This window comes from Alosa sapidissima, chromosome 6 (assembly GCF_018492685.1).
Source record: "Alosa sapidissima isolate fAloSap1 chromosome 6, fAloSap1.pri, whole genome shotgun sequence".
Taxonomy (NCBI): domain Eukaryota; kingdom Metazoa; phylum Chordata; class Actinopteri; order Clupeiformes; family Clupeidae; genus Alosa; species Alosa sapidissima.
The window spans coordinates 22,050,212-22,070,659 of NC_055962.1; the positions used below are offsets into that span (position 1 = coordinate 22,050,212).

General features: G+C 43.4%; 1 protein-coding gene across 3 annotated transcripts in view; it reads left to right on the plus strand.

Moving 5' to 3' along the window:
* The window catches only part of fam184ab (family with sequence similarity 184 member Ab), a 133,665-nt gene that overhangs the window by 94,092 nt on the left and 19,125 nt on the right, over window positions 1–20,448 (plus strand). For all 3 annotated transcript variants that reach the window (XM_042095995.1, XM_042095996.1, XM_042095998.1), the window contains exon 13: window positions 110–237. In XM_042095995.1, the coding sequence (XP_041951929.1) occupies window positions 110–237 (128 nt within the window). The remainder of the gene's footprint in view (window positions 1–109; window positions 238–20,448) is intronic.

The window sequence follows — 20,448 nt, forward strand, 5'->3', positions numbered from 1 at the left end:
GCACACACAGTCACTTTTGTGTGAATAATATATTTTGGTATGATAATAACTTTTCAAATCTAGTTCTCTCTCTATCTCCCCTGCCCCACCCCTCTCCTCTCTACTTCAGCCTCTCTGCGTTCAGAGCTGAACCACCTCCACGCCTCGGCCATCGAGCACATGCGTCAGACTCACCAGCAGGAGATGGCCGCCGCCAAACAGGAGCTGGAGAAAGCCATGGAGCAGAGCAGGATACAGGTAGGACCCATCCACATACAGTACTCTGCAGATCAGACATGTAACACACAGGTATGACCCATCCACATACTCTGCAGATCAGACACATAACACACAGGTATGACCCATCCAGATGCCCTACAGATCAGACAGATTCAAATACATAATGCACATATTTAAGCCGTGGAGATCCTCCAGGATCCTCTCTGGATTCTCTACTCCAAACCCAGATTATAATCTAGCCAGGAATTCTGATGTATGGAAAACATCTTTACAGACATTTTTACAGTTTAATAAACAGGGTACCAGCAATGCAAAATTGAATGTTTTAATTACACCCATTCCCATACCCATTCCACAAGTCAACGCGTGCCATAGCCAGTAGCCTACAGAGCACTGTAGCCACATTTAGTGAACACCATACACACACAATGTATATTGAGACTATCAATTCCCGGCTTCCACCGTTGGGCCCTTGAGCAAGGCACTTAACCCCAAGTTGCTCCGGGGACAATGTGATCCCTTGTAATATAGCTGACATATGTAAGTCACTTCGGTCAAGAAGTGTCTGCTAAATGTAATGTAATGTAATGTAATGTAATGTAATGAGACTATCAACATTACTAGATGTAATTCAGACATTACAGATAACAGCATGTAGGTGCATCTGACCCACAGTATCAGGAGCAGCCGCCCGATAAGCTAATAGCTTTTAATTCCAGTTTAGCTTTAGCGGGACGGGATTGCAGAGATGCAGAGATCTCAGAGATGCAGAGAGATTAGCATGATGTATGAACACTCCCCATGCTGATACTGCACAAGTCCAAGTTTCAGTGGGTGAGAGTGAAAATTGCAAGTTTGACAAACTTAGATCCCCGCTGAAGTTTATGGAAATGAAAGCGGCAGGGTGTCCAGGGGACTGGCTATACCCGGGTGTCTCGGCGATGCGTCGGGCCGCAGCAGTGGGCAGTAATTGTGCTGAGCGGTGTACTGTGTTTTAGTGTTCTGTCTGTCCTCGCCTCCACACAACCACCCCCCTGGTGAATTGAGACTTGTACAGTCCTATGAGTGCTGTATCCTGTAGGGGCTGGAAGATGAGCCTACACACACACACACACACACACACACACACACACACATACACACACTCTCTCTCTCTCTCTCTCTCTCTCTCTCTCTGTCTCTCTCTCTCTTTCTTCAGTTCTTTCCAGTGTGCTGTCTCATTCTCTCCACATCACACACACACACACACACACACACACAGAAACACACGGGCACACACACACACACACACACACACACACATATACACACATATACACACAGAAACACATACATACCCACACCATCTTATCATGCTGTCACACTCTACCTTTCCCTGCCATCCCTCACTGCCCCCCCCCCCCCCCCCCCCCCACACACACACACACACACACACACACACACACACACACACTCCACACATACTGTAGGTTCACCAAGAGAGCACATGACACCCGGCAGCAAGATTTATTTAAGATTTGCTGCAGACAAAGTGGGGGAAATAAAATCCCACGACACTGGGTCTGAAATGAGGTGCTGCAATTCTACATTCTCTCTCTCTCTCTCTCTCTCTCTCTCTCTCTCTCTCTCTCGCTCTCTATATATATTATATATATACATCTATCTATCTATCTATCTATCTCTATCTCTATCTCTCTATCTAGCTCTCTAGATAGGCATGTCCATTTAAAATGAAATAGTGTTGCATAAAGCATACACAAATATACTGTGTTTCTCTCTCTCACACACACACACACTTTCTTTCTATATATATCTGTATCTGTCTCACACATTTGGCCTCATGCAGCAATAATTTAAATTTATCTTAAGTCCTCTCTTACAGTAATTTTCTATCAAGAGAACTCAACAAAAGCTCTTAACAATCCAAAGTTGCTCTTACCCTGGTGGGCTGCATGATAAATCCCATTTACTCATAGATTGGAAGCGTGTGGCTGATTGTTTGATATTAACATATGTCACACCGCCTAAACACTATAAGACAAGCGTTGTACCATGTGCAAGTTTTCCATGTTTTGCTGTGCACGTGTTAGCTCTAAACTACATTCCCTGCCAGGGCAGGCCTGTCAGTGGTGCATGCGTCTGCACATCGGAGTATCTGTATGTATGGACCCTTTCAACAATAAAAACAAAAACAATACTTGAACGTTCTATTTGGGCCCCAATCTACTTCCTCTGCATTAAGATAACATATGGAATGTTAAAACGGAAGTCTTGTGGGGCCAACTATGATGCTGATAATGGAACTCTCTTGAAAGGGTCCATAGTACTCATCATAACGTTTTTCATGTGACGTATTCTAGGTTCTATAGCTTTGTTTACATCCAGCTGGTAGGCAAGGGACAAGTTGAACCCATTGAACATCGTTGTCTGCAGCTGCCTCTCAGTAGGCTACATCTCTGTATTTCAGCAATGTCAACATTTCAGGCATCAATAAAGGTGATGATGAAACGTTATCCCATTGTTCAATATTTGATAGCCTGTCACAGGAACGTTGTTTCGCTAAAATCGCCCTGATTTGGTGCATTGATCTGTATCGATAACGTTATGGGAGAACCTGCATGTAGCCTAATGGTAGCCTAACTTTTTTTCTCTGTTCAAAACTCGGTTTACATGAAGACGATAGACTTTATTAGAAGCTGTGAAATTTGACCAGAAAGGAACATGTCTTCCTTCTGAAAGCTGACACAAAATCAAACAATATTTGATAATTTAACTTCAACTGAACAGCGACAGGTTTTGGTAGGCAGTAGACTCAGCAGACGTTAAAGCGGTAGCCTACTGTTATAGCCAGTGTCAGTCAGCATCATGTAACATTAATGGCGTTAGTCATGAATCCTGTAACATATTATATCATATAACAGCGATGGCTTATTCGAAGACGATCTACATGGATATATAACCACCCAGAAAAACTCAGAATGTGAGTGAAAGTTCATTAATTGTATGAAACTTTTTATTAGTTATCCATTGCAGCATCGCCTATATTAGGCTGTTATGCTCATAGACTGTATATATAGAACTGGACAGTGTGCCGTCTGTTAAGAGTGATGCGAGCGTTAGTCCAGAGCCCCCTGGTGGCTGGCTGCAGTACAATGTGTAACTCCGCCCATCCCCATGTATTTCAATGGCCAAGTAGCCAACTTTCCGTGTCACTTTTCTCACCTAAAACTATTTTTGTATCAACAACTTTTTATTCGAAAAAATAGTTTTCAAGATGCTTCAATACACACAATTTTTCTTTTCTCGCTGAAATTATTTTTTTTAATGTTATATTAACAAATCTAAAAAGGGCGTGTTTACACCTATGATTGACAGCTGGCTGGCTGCAGACACGACGCTTTGTCCATTATGTTTTACCGTCTAGGCTGCAGACACTACCACGCCATCGCTCACTTATTTTAACGACACCTGATTTCGACACATAATCTAACCTAAATAAGTGTTGCTGTCATTATCATTAGGCTATATCTTATCACAGTCTGACTAAATACATATTGATAGTCATACATTGTGTAGTTGTTTGTAAGAGACATCGTTGTTAGTTTTTACAGATTCTTTGTGAAAAAAGATATGTGTTCTTTCGTAGATGCTAAGTATATTAGCTCATAGCATGCTACATCATGCTAGCATTAGCCAGTTGATAGGTAAAGTAAAAGGGCTCTGCTATATTGATCCGAAGTGACGTTAGCCATAGTCCCCATAATTTACAGTCCTACTTGTTTCAAATGGTTTAACGTAACCAGTGATTGCCGCCATCATCGTTGCAACTTCATTTGAATACACTTTGTCACTGGAGAAGGCGATGTTAAGTTTCATTAACGTTAACTCTTGCTTAGTTTTGCGAATGGCAATAAACGCCACCTAGCCTGCTAGGTCGACAACCTCGGTATGCCCATTTATGAATCAGCCCGACAAATAACTTTACTTGTGTTTTAGTGAACACATTATTGGACCATAGCTTAACGTGAGGTAGGATTCAAAGTTACAAATGGACAATTTGCTTAGTATGCTCATAACAGCGTTGTTACCTGCGATTGCACTGCTGGAGAAGCATTTTGCATTGGTATGATTTGATCAGGTATTCCCAGTGATGTGTAAATCCTCCCATAGACGTACCCCATTTCAAAATAATACGTCTAAATTGAAAACTGTGACAACTCATTGATAGGCTCTCTCAATATGTCTGTAATCGTATGCCTCTACCACAGGCTTGCTAGTCTTTCACCAGAGAGGGTGCTCCATTATAAATAAAAAATGTAATGCTGCAGCCTTCATGTCAGCTGTAAAAATATGAGAACATGGACCTACTACATCAGGATACTCTGTAAACATTTTACACATAATCAGGAAGCTACTTTGCTGTTCAGTGTGTGATGTGTTTAAAGTGGTACTACGTTTAAAGAAACATTTTTATTCTTTGTTTCAAGTGCATAAGAAAATACCCCATTATGATGATGATGGTTATGGTTACCCTTAACAAATACAAAACAATATAATACTTAAAACAGGGATCAATCAATAGCCTAATGAAATAAACAATGAGGGGGGAAAGCAATAATAAATAATAATGCCCATTCAATCAATAATATCAAAAACATGGTAAGACTACATTAAAGAGAATATCAATAATAAAAAATGTAAAATTAATCAACAGCCTATAATGAAAATAAAACAGTACTACTGCATACAAACCATAATGTATAAGAAGTGCTTAAAAGACCAAAAACTATCACAAGAACGAAGAGCACTGGGCAACTCATTCCACCAACATGGAACCACTGAGGAAAAGAGTCTTGAATTTGACCTAGCGTTTAAGACTGAAGCTCATCAGAAGACCGCAGTGGGCGGTTGGGGATGTATATCTTGATCATTGAATTAAAATAACAAGGAGCAGATCCAGTCAGTGTCCTATAGGCCAAAGTGAGAGATTTAAATTGAATTCTGGCTACTGTAGGGAGCCAATGGAGAGTAACTAGGAGAGGAGTTACGATGTGTCCTCTTTGGCTGATTGAAGACCAGTCATGTTACAGCATTCTGAATGACAAAAGAAATAAAAAAAAAACATTCAATATTGATTTAGTATCAACAAATAATTATTATTTTATTAACGTCTACATCTTTGTGTAGGCTACAGTTAAATACTAAGCAATGGCCTCTGACTTAAATACCAAGGCAGTTAAATGACCGTGGTATGGTATAGTCTACGTGATACACAGGACTACACAGTAAACCCATTTAAAAAGCATCATCATCTCAGTATACCCATTTAAAATAGGCAAGGATACGTATTTAATAACATTTGGGGTTGCTCACAGTATACCCACCACTACAACTAACTAACTAGACTACACCACTGGTTAAATGGCGCATTGCAATTTACAATGTGTGTGAGTTCAGGGGCATACAGAAAGTTGAAGTTTGGGTGACATCAATAAAGAAAATAGAAACAAAGGGATGTGTACAGACTCAAGTATGAATGAGGTCACATTAACAGAAGGTTCAGAGCAGCGGCAGACTTTCCATGGTGCCACGCAAGTTATTGAAAGTCATGTGTTTTCAGAACGTAGTGGTGCTGTGCCATGTCCCATGTATAAGGGGCTTCATGTTGATCCAGTGACGGTGGGTGATGATGTCAGGGAGATGGAGGTCAGGGGACTTGGAGAAAGGGGGAGGACATGCCACCTCAGACCACTCCAGCCAAACCACTTCACGTAGGCATTCCCTTGCTTGCAGACTAATGTAGATAATGGAGACCACCTTGCCGCCACCTCCAGTACATTCAGCCATCACCCATATCTTACCTGCAAAAAGGAAAGTTACAATAAAGTTAGTCAGACAATTTTACAACATTACAAAGCATCTAATCAGGCACTCAACACCACTAGTAATACCAATTAATTAAATATGTGTGTGCAATAAACTTTACAGCCTACCTAATGTTAACTACACATTTAAATATGCGGTGTGAATGTTATTAACTTGCGTCAGCTTGAAAAATAACGTTATCAGTATGACTGATCATGGACGTTAGATGACAAACTAAGGTCTTTCTCAAATGTTCACGATATCCCTGGGAAGTGACTGGTTCTTGGCGTAGTGTTTAATGCAGGCGTTTCATTTATCGATCATTCACTTATGCGGTCTACAACTACCGACCTACCGATCTATTTTTTTTTACAGTCTATGCTACCGACCTACCATCACAGAAGTAGCTCTAACAGGTGTCTGTCGTTAACGTTAGAAAAAATGCAACGCTGGCAAACTGGCTAGTAGTTACATTAACATGACGGGTTGATGAGGTCCATGCTTCACATTACGTTAACGTTAACTTGCGTTGCTTTATCACATCATACCGTTGCTTTATCACATCATATACTGTACTGACTGTCTAGTGTTATTAATCCCCATGTACAGTCAATGGTTACTCCATGTTGAGATGGCATACATTAAGATTGAGATATTTGAAAACAGCAACAACTAATAAAACCAAGTATATCATGCATCGACTGTTACGGGAGCTGTGTGCTAATCTTCACTTCAACGACTAACTTAGCCTCCCGTTAACGGTAACGTTAATGTAGCTGCTAACGTTAGCATCTAATTCGCTGTCCGTATTTCTGTTGTTAGCTCATTAGTATTCACCATACTAAATTGTCACAGTCTATAATCAACTTAATAAGCTCTCTTAGACGTATTTAAGAACACCAATAGACAAAAAAAAAACTTTTCAATTGATACGCAACACTTACCAGACAAGAACAAACCGATTGTTGTTTGTACTGTTTAGCTCACTCACAGCCGCAAAATTCATCCAGCCAGCTAGCCTTCTGCGCCGAGTCGACCTGCGTTGTGGAAAGGAGAAGGGGGCGGGTTTCACTTGACAAGGGGCGTGTTTAACTCGCTGAGTGGCAACTAAGTGGGCGTGCCTGACCGCGACTCCTCTTCACTGCGCATGCTTCAACTTTTGCTGCGCAGCCGCACTTCAAATTGGCTCCAAATTTTCCAAGATGGCGTCGCCTCGGCGGCTTCAATTCCATAGAACACTGTAGAATGCAGCCACACTGTCCAGTTCTATATATACAGTCTATGGTTATGCTAGCTCAGCCTTTAAATATGTTGTTCTTTTGGTCATGTGGACTTGATTAAATGGGTAAAGATAATTCATAAACTGCTTATTTCTTACATGACTGAAGCAGTAGCCTAGGTTCAACAGTGGTGTTTGGGGTTGCTGTGTTAAGTTGTTGTGTGTGATCGCTAAACAATTAGGATCAAATCAGTTTATTTTGACATACGGGAATTAGCCTAAGTGACCTGTAACGTTAGCCTATAGCACATAAGCCTATTCTGTTTTCATTTATTAGCATTTGTTGTGATTATATAATCAAATGACACTCATGATAACTTGAAATAGAAGGACAGAAGATAGGTGATTGATGTCCACAAGCACGAATTTCACGAGACAAATTAGAACAAACTGTTCCGGTAAAAATTATCTTGCCATGTTTAAAATGCTGCACTTTTTCCCTTCATAGCCTATCTCTGGCAATTCATTTTTGGATGACTGTAGATAGTTGTATTTTAGCCTACGTCTTCGTAGACAGTAGGCTACACCATTAGGCTATCTTGAGAATAAAAGACTTCACAGCTGCTAACGATCATCCTCCACAACCACTAGGATAGGTAGGCTAAACGGTCGTTCGTCGCCTTTTTGCTTCTTATTGTAAAACCAACTGTTAGGGCCTACACAAGTGGTCGGCATCCCGGTCAATATTTGATATTAAAATTTCAAATTTGAAGCTATTTGTAACTATGTGTAGCCTATGCAACCCGACTGTTGTAGGCTTGCCTACCACTCTCTGCAGTGCCTTGCCTACCATTCTTGCCTACCACTCTAGTTTTAAACAAACGGTCACATGACATTATGACGTAGGTGCAAAACCTTAATAAGTATGTAAGCCTACCTTTGCAGTTCTCTCAGCCTACACGCTCAATTAATCAGTCACTGAGTTTAAAATAAAATGTCTATGGTGTGCAAATTCACAGATTTTTATTTTTATTTTTAAAGGTGTATAGTTTTCTCTGCCACTTTATAAGTGTTTCATTCCTTTTATAAGTGTTCACTCCAGGTAGCGATCATATCCTATGATATGATCGCTACCTGCTGATAATCTAATTATTTATGATTCATTGAAGCATGAAATAAACCAAACTTTCTATAAGTGAACAACATGACAAAATCTGTTTGTATATATCGTTTCTTGTATAAGGCCCATTTGTCTTTCTCAGACTGTGCAGATCTTTGTGGCATTGGGGACATAGTTGTGTTTTTGCAGAGTCATTGCGGAGATGAGCTCAGTAGGGTGTTTTTGCTGGAAGGCTAACTGAAGACAAGTTTGTGATTTGGGGAGTTTTTTTGAATTAATATACTCGATTCACTGTATCAGTGAGTAACTGCCTGGAGAGACAAAAGTCCATTCAAAGCTTTGAAAGTGTGTGTGTGTGTGTGTGTGTGTGTGTGTGTATGTATGCGCGTGCTGCCATTTTATTTGCCAATGTTTGGCCTTCGCTGTCAATGAGTAGCTGACAAATGAAAGTCAAAGACTTTAGTAAATGCAGGAGGAAGGTTTTCCTTATAAATGTCAGCTACCAGCACACTGGCCTTCTGCTACACACTCCTACTTTAAAAGACGCTGTAATCAATGTTATTCTGCAATGTTATTCATTTGTGCTAACTTATGCCACTCTTGGGCGCTGTTAGAGTCCTGCCTTTGGTGTGCAGACTGCATGCAAAATAATTGGCATGCGAGGATGCTGGTCTCTTGAAGTTTCTGATTAGTTGACACATTCATACCGATGTTCAGTTTGAAACGTGTCGACTTGCTGACTAACTTGCAGAGTCCAGGACTCTCTATCTTTCCCATTGCAACATCAGCAGTATTTTAGCGATACAGTGATTTATTTTAGTGATAGCGCAGTCACGATGTGCATCTTATTATACATTCCTGATATAGTCACAGAATCATGTGCGAGTTTGACACATACATTATTACCCAAAGTAGACTTAACTAACATCTCACTGCTGTAGTTTTGCTCCAGATGTCTGGGCAGAGGGTGATGTTGTGGTGGTCATACTGTGTTCTGATATTATGAAGTGATAACAGGGAACTCTGCAGTGTTCGGGGGCGGGGGTAGTTGTTGGCCAGCTCTCACATATAAATCACACTAATTAATGCTCACAGCCTCTGACCCCGTGCTCATCGCCCACCTTCCACATCCAGATGTGTCCCCGCAGGAGTGGATGACTCCCGTTAGCCGTGCAACAACAGGGTCAGAGGGCACGAGTTAGCGTTTGCCGCTAGCAAACAACCAGGATATATGCACATACTGTCTGTCCATTTTTGTTGTTCTCGCTCTCTCTCTCTCTCTCTCTCTCTTAATCTTCTCCCTCATGCTCTCTCTTTCATCTGTTTTTTAGGGAGAGCGCTTTTTTGTTTTTTTAAATGGCAAAGACTGTAAGCAGCACATCAAAGCAGCACCAGGTTGTCTGTCTCCCCTAACTTCAGAGCTTTTTTTTGTTCATTTTGTTCATTATGTTCTTTTTTCCCCTTCTTTTCTTTTGTCACATAGACAAAATATTTTGCAGCAATACAGAAAAGATCTCCGTAAGCAGTGTTTCAGAATCTGAATTCCTACATTGTGTGAAAAGACAAAGACATGGGGAGAGAGAGAGGGGGGAAAAGAGAGAGAGAGAGAGAGGAAGAGAGAGAGAGAGGGGGACAGAGAGAGAGAGGGGGGAGGGAGAGAGAGAGAGAGAGAGAGAGAGAGAGAGTTCAGTGTTCCTGGTGTGCCTCTGAAGCTGTGGCTCATGTGGAAAGAGGGGAAGCTCCTGTCATACACATTTTTAAACAGGCATCATGCAGGGAAGCAAAGCTCTTGTATCATCACCATGTTTCCTGGTTATTGCAGTTGTATCTGCAGGACCCTTTTGACCTTAATATGCCATGCTTATGCTGTGCATAGACGTACCCACCCCCACACACACACACACACACACACACACACACACACACACACACACACACACTCTCTACCACACATGCAACGTTAACATTTGAACTGAGGGAAACATGATTTAAAGCCATATGTGACTATATGTTTGGGAGACTTGTGTTTGTGTGGTAGCTTTTTCGAGGCATAGTGGATAGAGCAATTTCCAACAACACACACACACACACACACACACACACACACACACACACACACACAAACACACAAACGAATCCCCATTGGGAGTTTATAATACAGCACCAAGGTTGCACAGTGGAAACCCAAATGCAGTAGTGGCCTCAGAGGGCCCAACAGCAAAAGGGGCCAGGTTATTTACAGTCTAAACAAATCCATAGAAGTGCTTACAGTATAACAATGCATGTGCACCAATCTTGTTTAATAGAGCTCAGATCAGGGTGATAAAAACACCAGCATTGTTCTTCATACAATGCAATGAATTGTACTGATGGAAACACTGAAAATGTGTTGGCCATATATAATAAAAACCTAAGAGTTAAGTTCAGAGCTACAATGGAAGTGCCAAGGTTTAGAGAGGAAACCAAGATGTAAAAAGAGAAAGCGATTATTAAGTATTTCTAGAACCTTCTTTCCATCTGATTCACGTGATTCACGTGGCCCCTGCTGTGTGCTGGAGGTCCACTCTGTGCTCTTGTGCATGTTCTGTGCATAACCCCCTCACTACACAGGTATGATAATGATCACCTGTTGTTTAGAGGCAGGATTTACTTTCTCTCCTTTGTTCCCCAGCAGGTGAAAGCTCTGATCTTTTATAACGCTAACACTACGCACCATTTGAACACTTTGGTCAAAAGCACCCTTTGATAAGTAAGCGCACTGCCATCACTCTCTCTCTCTCTCTCTCTCTCTCTCTCTCTCTCTCTCTCTCTCTCTCTCTCTCTCACTGTCAGACATTTTCAAATACTAATAGGTCAGGGGCCATGGTTGTGTTTGAGGCATGGTACAAAGCAAGGTGGTCAGCGCCATGCTGGGAAAACACTAGAATATTCCATCTGTGCATGTAAATGAGAACCTACTACTCTCTCTCTCCCCACTCTCTGTCTCTCTCTCTCTCCATTTCCATCTCCCTTTCTCCCTGTCTCTTTCTCTCCCCCTCATTTTTCTCTCATTCTCTCTCTCCTCTCTCTCTCGCTGTCTCTTTCTTCCCCCACATCCCTCACTATCTCTCTGTCTCTCTTTCTTTCTTTCTCTCCCTCTTTCTCTCTCTCGGTCTCGCTGTCCCCTTTTACTTAGTGTTAATTGCCCTCCTCTGAGAAGGTGGTGGCCTTGGCTGGTTAATTGCCCTCCTCTGAGAAGGCGGTGGCCTTGGCTGGTTTATTAAACCGTGGAATGAAGGAGAAGGAGCTGCACAGCTCCATGGAGGTTTGTTGGTAGTTGGTTTGGGGGGCTGGGGGATTGCAGTTGGGTCGGTGGGTACATGTGTGGGTGGTTGGGGGGGGGGGCGCGTCCATTATGGTTCAGCACCACTTCTGCCCCCCACTTAGCATGTGGTGGCCTCTCCTGACCTCCCGAGGGTGGACCTCAGCGACCTCTCCAAGCTCAACGACTCAGTGGGTTCATCCACAGTAGGCTCTCTGTGTCCTGACCACCGCCTCTGAGAGGAAGAGGGCTGGAGAGGATGGAGGGGGGGATGTGAGATGCTGAAAAAACAGACCGATTGAAAGGTTTCCTGTAAAGACAGATGGAGAGGCAGCTAGGCAGAGAGACAGACAGTCATCTTATTCGCAGAAGAGTTGATTGACAAAAATGAAGAACAGGAAGACAGTGGGGGAGCCAGACCCCTGGCTGTGCTCTTCTACCTAACGTGTCTGTTTATTTTCACTCTGTAACTATTCCTGTATTTCCCCACTGCTAAAGCACACACAAACACACACACACACACACACACACTTACACACACACACACACACACACACACACACAGACATACACACACACACGCACACACACACTCACAGCGACACTCCAACACACACACACTCACAGTGACACTCAAACAGACATGCACACACACACACACACACACACACACACACACACACACACACACACACACACACACATACTCATAGTGACACTCCAACACACACAGTGATACTCAAACAGGCACACACACACACACACACACACACACACACACACACACACACTCACACACTCAAAACCCCCTAGAGGCTGATGCTGGTTAATTCTAATGCTACTAGGCAGACAGGGCTTAGACTGAAGCCTGCTAATGGCACCCTGTTACTCACAACGCTGACTCACGGCATGTGTTTACACATGTGGACCGCTAAAAAGGCCCTCTCCTTTAATGGGGCGTGTGCACACGTTAAGCAGGGGGGGGGGTCTCATCACATCACGCCACGTCACATGCAACGCAAAAGATGACTGAGATGGCTAATTGCTGTTACATTTACATTTATTTATTTAGAAGATACTTTTAATCAGGGGTGCCCAATTTCTTCCCCGTCAAGGGCCAGAAAGGAATTGGGATGGAGGGCCGCGGGCCAAATCTAAATGTTCAAGTTGTGGACTATTACATTGATGTATTGCATATATGTGCAAAATGTACATTCTATGAAAGGTAGACTAATTTTTAAGAAGTAAAAACAGTACTCGTTACTGTGCTTGTCTTTGCACTGTGTTTACAGTACTTTTATTAATACTGTTAAATGATTGAACATCCATATGGCTGTTTTAAGTAGTAGAAATATACGGTGTATCTGAAGCAATCAAAATCTTTGAAGAAAAGCATATGGAGCAATTCTATGTCAATTCTAATTCTATGAAGAAAGTTATTTCCATCAATATGAATGAATAATTAATATAAAACACAACATTGACACATTCTTCAGAACAATCTTTTTTTTTATCCAGTACTGGAGACATATTTAAATGGACACCATATTTTTTTACCAAAAAACGTTTTGTGTAGCACAACGTGTTTCCATAAATTCAAAGTTGAACACATATTAAGGAATAATAAAATAAATATTCAAACCATATTAATACACATAAGCAATAAACAAAAAATGATGAATAGATTTGATTGAGCAATGGCAATTGGACAATTCAGATTAGCAATAGCTTCTCCTCACCCCTTCTCACTATGGATTTGCGCTGACAGAAGCTCAATAGCGTCCCCCTATCGCCCCATCTAAAACAATGTTAAACTATGCTGTGGCCAAATTATAAACTGCAACCAGTCTTTGAGTCAATAGAACGTTGAGACAGAATAAAATTCTGACAGGGCCGTGGGCCCCAAATTGGGCAGCCCTGCTTTTAATCCAACGTGACATGTACAGTACATATGTCAATTCTATTACAAGGGACTACATTGTCCCTGGAGCAACTTGGTGTTAAATGTCTGTGCTCAAGGGCACGGTGGAAGCCGGGAATTGAACCCACAACTTTTCAGGCTACTGCATGCTAGCTCAGCTTACCCTTCAATATAAAGGCATTTGGAATGATTGTAGTTTTGGAAGTTTACATCTAGCTGGTTCACATCTAGCTGGTTCTCAGTGCTTGGTTTGGTTTCATTTCTATTCTCCTGCTGGCTGGAACAGTCCACTCGCATTAGAGTTCATTTCAAGCCACTGTCAACAGAAGTGCTAATGTGCTCTAACTTGTGAAGCAGACTTCCACTGAAACACCAGGCCAGATAAAGTAGAGTGTAGCACATTCACTCTAGAGGCTTCAACACTTCTCAGTGAAACTAAGTGAAACTGACTAACCCACTTAAACATTCAGGGCTTAGACCCAGAAATTAGAATTCTTAATTCCGGGGCTTATCTTCTATGTATGGCTCCTTCCAGAAGTGTGTTGCAACTTTCCCTGGATGTCTTGCTTGGCTTTTGATCTTCCAGCTTCCACCACAAGACTGCACCTTGGTCATCATTAGGCAGACATATTTACAAAAACATTAACTTAACAAAGAAAGAAGACTTTTACTACAACATTAGCTGTGGGAAACGTGAACTCAAAAGAAGAATTTAATGAAAGTTCTGTTGTCAAGAAGCTATGTCTTTTTTACCACAGGTTTCTGTTGCTTTGCATAAATTGACAAACTAACAGGTCAGTAAATTCTTGCTGTCATCACAGCTTGCGGTCATCACTGTATTTAATGCATACTGCACACTACTGCGAAGGATACAAACCCAGTCTGAGCTCCCCAAATAGTTGACGTCATGCTCTATGCAGGCAAGCACACATACACACACACACACACACACACACACACAAACACCACAGTTAAGATAAAAATGCAGAACAATCACAAAACTAAAAACCCAGACAGAAACCCAAAACAAAACAACAATTAAATCTATAAGTGGGAGTCTGCACTCTGAGGTTGCCAGAGCTTCTCAGTAAACACCCTGGAACAAAGGCGCTGACGCTTTGGCAAAGCTGCTGAACACCAGCGCCTATTGATCAGCCATGGCACAGATAACCAGTCAAGGGGGAAAGCGTTTATTCCGCATATTTGGGCCCAGTAGGGACATGCCAGCTTGTGTGCAGTGCCCAGGGGAGGGGAGGGGAGGCGAGGGGAGAGGAGGGGATGGTGGTGCGAGGCGAGGCCGCTGGGGAGGCCATCACCCTGGGCTTCAGAGGCAGGATGTGCTGCCTCACTCTGGAGCTCCCTGTCCACTCATTAGTGCAGCTGCCGCGCAGAGGCCTGGCTTTGATCTCGTCGGCTCTCATCCAGTCTTTCAGCAGTTTTCTCTCTCTCTCTCTCTCCATCATTTGCTCTTTTGCTCTCTTTCTCTGTTGCTCTGTCTATCAATTTCCACCATCTCTCTCTCTCCCTCTCTCTCTCTTTCTCATGCTCTGCTTCTCCAGCTAAGCCTGTGGTATGTTCTGTTTCATCCCTTTGAAACACACACACACACACACACACACACACACACACACACACACACACACAGACACACACACACACACCTTTGCAGACATTCATAACACACATTCACTAATTCAAATAAACAGACAGGCAAACACACTCCCACACAAGCACCAGTCACACTGGTCATTCTACTTACTATGACTTCCACGACGAAGAAGAGGGACTTGTCTGTCTTTTTAGCAGAACTTAAGCAGCCGTCAAACAGACTTTAGACAGAACTCCAACCCAACACTACTCCCCCACTCACTCTCTCTCTCTCTCTCTCTCTCTCTCTGTAGTCTTTTTCCAGTCTAACTCATTTAGTCCCTCTGACACTCCAATCCCACAGCAGTCTCTGAGGACAGACAGACAGACAGACAGACAGACAGACAGACAGACAGACAGACAGACAGACAGACATGGTGCCACCCCTGTCAGTGAGCCCAGGACAGCCTTGTTGGATTCTCTCCTCTCCGGGAACTCTGGGCTGAGACCACTGGTCCCTGTTTGCCGTGTGGGAGTGTGGCGGAGGTGCGAGTGCTTAGGCTGGGATGGGATGGGTGTCCAGGGCACCATGTTGAGGCCACAGACATTCAGCTCTGGGGTTTTATGGCTTTAGAAATACAAGTGTGGCCTTCCGTGTCTGTTTATATCAAGTACATAATCGGAGGATACATGCTAACAAATGACACACACACACACACACACACACACACACACACACTCACACACACACATACTGTACACACACACACACACACACACACACACACACACACACACACACACATACACACACACACACACACACAAACACACATATATACACACACACAAATGGTGACCTTCTGTTTGTCTCAATTGTTTACTACATAATGGAGAAAGGATGCATGTGTGTGAGCGTGTGCGTGGAAGGACATCTATCATAGGACTACAATAGCGTCCAGAAGGCTAGGTGCACCTGTTGAGAAATGTTCCTAGTTCATGCACACAAAATGCCCTCCCAAAAGTAGTTGATACACTGCCAATAAATCTATGTAGTTTTGCTCCTTATATTATCCCCATGTTGACAGATTGCCTTTGCCATTGTTCTTGATTGTGTCTATGTATAATACATACGTATAGTTTGGGACTAAGTGTAGGGAATATTTAGGGGAAATCAGTACCTTTTTAATGGACCGACAACTTGTGTGGATTAAATTCTGTTGTATCTGCCAGTACTTAGTTGTTAGTGGCTGTTTCACAGACTCCTGAACAGGAGCTGTTAGTGCTTCTTCTGTAATAGGGTTGAGACCTGGGGTTTGTCCGTTTAACAACTCAGCACTCTAATATTTATGTGCGGTCACCTCTCGCGTTCTCATTCTCCCACCCTCTTCGCCTCTGGCCACTCGAAACTCTACCTGCGGTGTGACTCGGCCAAGCGCTCGGGAGAATGTTTTATTTAAGGCCCGTCGTCATGTGCTGCTGTTAGATAGCGTAATTGGGATGACAGTTGTTCAGCATGGAATAGCAAACTCCACATTTAACCTCTGTTGGGAGAGAAGTGTCTAGGTGAGTGTGTGTGAGTGAGGGGAATATAGAGACTGCGATATGTTGGTGAGAAGGTGTTAGGGTGTGTGTGTGTGTGTGTATGTGTGTGTGTGTGTGTGTGTGTGTGTGTGTGTGTCCATGTGTGTGCGTGTCCGTGTGTGTGTGTGTGTGTGTGTGTTTGGTTAACACTGTGCCTGTTAGAGAGAGAATGAAAAAGACCTTGGACATGGTATACAAATAGCAGTAGCTGGCAAGCAGGCAGACTGACATACTGTCTGCCCTTATAGACAAGCTTCTTGACAAACATGGAAATGAGTGTTGTTGATGGGACCCCAGTAATAATGACCCACGCCACTCTCTCTCTCCTGACGACCGCCTCAGAAAATGACCTCATCCCCCCCACCCTGCTCATGTACACCTGTAATTCATCTTCTCTGCGATCAGCGCTCTCCGAGAGCCAGCGCCTGTTGCTTAGCGCCTCAGGTGTGTTCTCTGCGCCACTCTCTCTCTCCTGACGACCGCCTCAGAAAATGACTTCATCCCCCCCACCCTGCTCATGTACACCTGTAATTCATCTTTTCTGCGATCAGCGCTCTCCGAGAGCCAGCGCCTGTTGCTTAGCACCTCAGGTGTGTGTGTGTGTGTGTGTGTGTGTGTGTGTGTGTGTGTCAGGAGCACTGAGAGTCGTCGCCTCTTCACATTTCTTCTCCTGCGGTCAGCCTTTCTCTCGAAATCACCACTAATCACAGAGAGCGGACAGGAAGAATGTCATTTCACAAGCCCAGAAAGAACAGACCAATTTTAGACCACGGAAAAGAGAGAGAGAGAGAGTGGGAGGGAGAGAAAGAGAGAGAGAGAAAGAAAGAAAGAGAGTGCCAAGTCATTGCAGCCCATTATGGCAAATTGCATAGAGTCCGAGTCAGTGCTCCAACTCCTCCAACAAAAGGGCACATTGTCTTGTTGGCCTCTGTCTGTTTTACTTCTCTTGCGCCAGGAAGACAACCTGACACATTTCCTGTGACTGCAATTGCGAGCTGTGCTGGTGTATTTTGCGGGAAGGACGTGATTAATATGTGTGCGCTGTAATTACATTTAGTAGGAGCCATTTACTTGATAATGCCAGTCCTGGATGGAGAGCAGGTGCCTCTGGGAGGGGCCAAGGAAAAGGGGAGAGGGTTCGGAACACACACACACACACACACACACACACACACACACACACATACACACATACATACACACACACACACACACACATACACACACACACACACACACACACACACACACACACACACACAGGCTCGGCGTCAAGTGGCAATGCCTCCAGCCAAGTGTGAAATGAGCCCGGAGGTAAAAAAAAATAGAAGAGCTCCAGCGGCATTATTAATGCTTAGCAGGTCAGAGTATGCATCGCTGCTGTGGTGCAAAGCTAATACACTGTGTGTGTGTGTGTGTGTGTGTGTGTGTGTGTGTGTGTGTGTGTGTGTGTGTGTGTGAAAGAGAGAGAGAGACAAACAGAAAGTGAGAGTGAGAGAGAGACAGTGAATGAGTGAGCAAAAGAATATGTGTGTGTGCACACATGTTAGTGTGTGTGTGTGTGTGTGCGTGTGTGTGTGATAGAGAGATGATTAGCGGGATACGATTTGTTTTGTAAATCCATTTCTGTGCTGCAGGCATGGTTGTTCACCGAGCATGTAAGCGTCTTATTGTCTTGCATTGTAGGGTTTGTGTTTTGGTAAATGCCTGCCTCATTGCAGTTGTCTTCCTTTGTGCGCGGTGCGTGTATGTGTGTGTGTGTGTGTTTGTGTGTGTGTGTGTGTGTGTGTGTGTTTGTTTGTGTTTGTGTGAGTCCTCCCAGTCTGATACTGCTTTCATTTAGACTCGTGGTAATTTGCTATAATCAGAAGAGTTAAGGTGGCAGTGCACAGATCATGTTGTTTCTCAGCGAGTTAAACGCGGCTAAAGGGAAAATTGAAAAACGAAACAAAAGGCGCCGATCAATCGGTGTGCCTCCCATGGATGCAGAGTACAGTTTCTGCAAACAAGGCTGCCCCGATCAAACACTCATTGGAAATTGTCTCGTCAGCCCTTTTTGCCACACACACACTCTCACATGCGCATGCACACACACATGCTTTCTCACTCTTTCTCTCTCACTCTATCTCTCTCATAGCCTAGAAATCTAGACGCACCCTAGCGGCGGCAAATTAATTTGCTCAGCCTGTACTTCTAGTATCAAACCATAGGGATTTCTATTGGCTGACGCCGTGGACCTCATCCAATCACAGCGCTCTATTTTGTTAGAGAGTCTTAAGGCGGGCTTAACAGGATAACGACAGCGACGTTGAACAACAAGGAAGGTGGCTATGGCGAACAAAGAGCGGTTGTTTGATTCGGCGTTGGCGTCAACTTTGGAGGAGTTGGACTTGTGCTTTTCTTTGAAAGTTGAGCAACACAATGCACTTAAGTCATTCCTTTTGAAGAAGGATGTATTTGCCGTTTTGCCGACCGGATACGGATATGGTTGTAGCGCTGGCCTATTGCATGCCTAGGCAGTTTGAAAGACAATTCTCTGCCCGCCCCTTGGATTAAGCGAGGTGAATGGTTCGATGCCAGACTATGCATTTCAATGATATAGGATGGCCCGCCAGGCTATCTCTCACACACACACACACACACACTCTCACACACACACACACACACACACACACACATACACACACACACTCACATGCGCATGCACACACACACATGCTTTCTCACTCTTTCTCTCTCACTCTCTCTCTCTCACACACACACACACTCTCACACACACACACATACACACACACACACTCACATGCGCATGCACACACACACATTTTCTCCCTCTCTCTCTCTCTGGCCTAGTCCACACGTACCACACGTCTTTTTTTCCTCCGTCTTCCCTGGAACCGTATCAAGAATATTTGTGTCCAAACGGATCCATCTCAACACGACTCAACACGTTACTTCATACCCCAGGCCTATAGGTGGCACTGTTTCTTTACAGAAATTGACCAAAACTTGCGAAACTTGCGCTTTAAAAACAGACAGAATAGGCTACGACAAAATGGCTAGTGCAAGGATACCAGAATTGTTTGTGTGGACCAAGGGGGCAGGCGAATTCCCGGAAGTAGAAGAATCGACGTAGGCTGGAGGGACCACCTCTCTGCTAACTCCCATAGAAGCCCATTCATTCTAGGATTTTTTTGAAATACCATAACTTCATATAACATATATCCTGTGCCGATATTGTAGCTTCTGTCTAATCCACATAAACACTACAAAGGCAAAACAGACTCCACTACCTCGTCCGTAACGTTGGTTACCCGTAAGAAGAATGGTTAGCTTGTTCGGTTGGAGGGAAGCTAGCTTTGACGTAATCTCTCTTTCGCGCCGTAGGGAGATAACCGTATTGTTTGGATAAGAAGCTCAGTCCACCTTACTGTCTATGACGGTAACTCATAAGCAAAACCTAGCATACACAACCGTATGTTAAGGTAAAGCATTACACAGAGGCAACCTATTAATAATAAAAAAAGTAAACCTAATTTTTTAAAAAACGGCACTAATCATTTGATGGATTGACCGTAGGTCGGAAAAGTGGATTAGCTTCAAGGCTATAACTTTTTTGTTTTGTTTTAGCA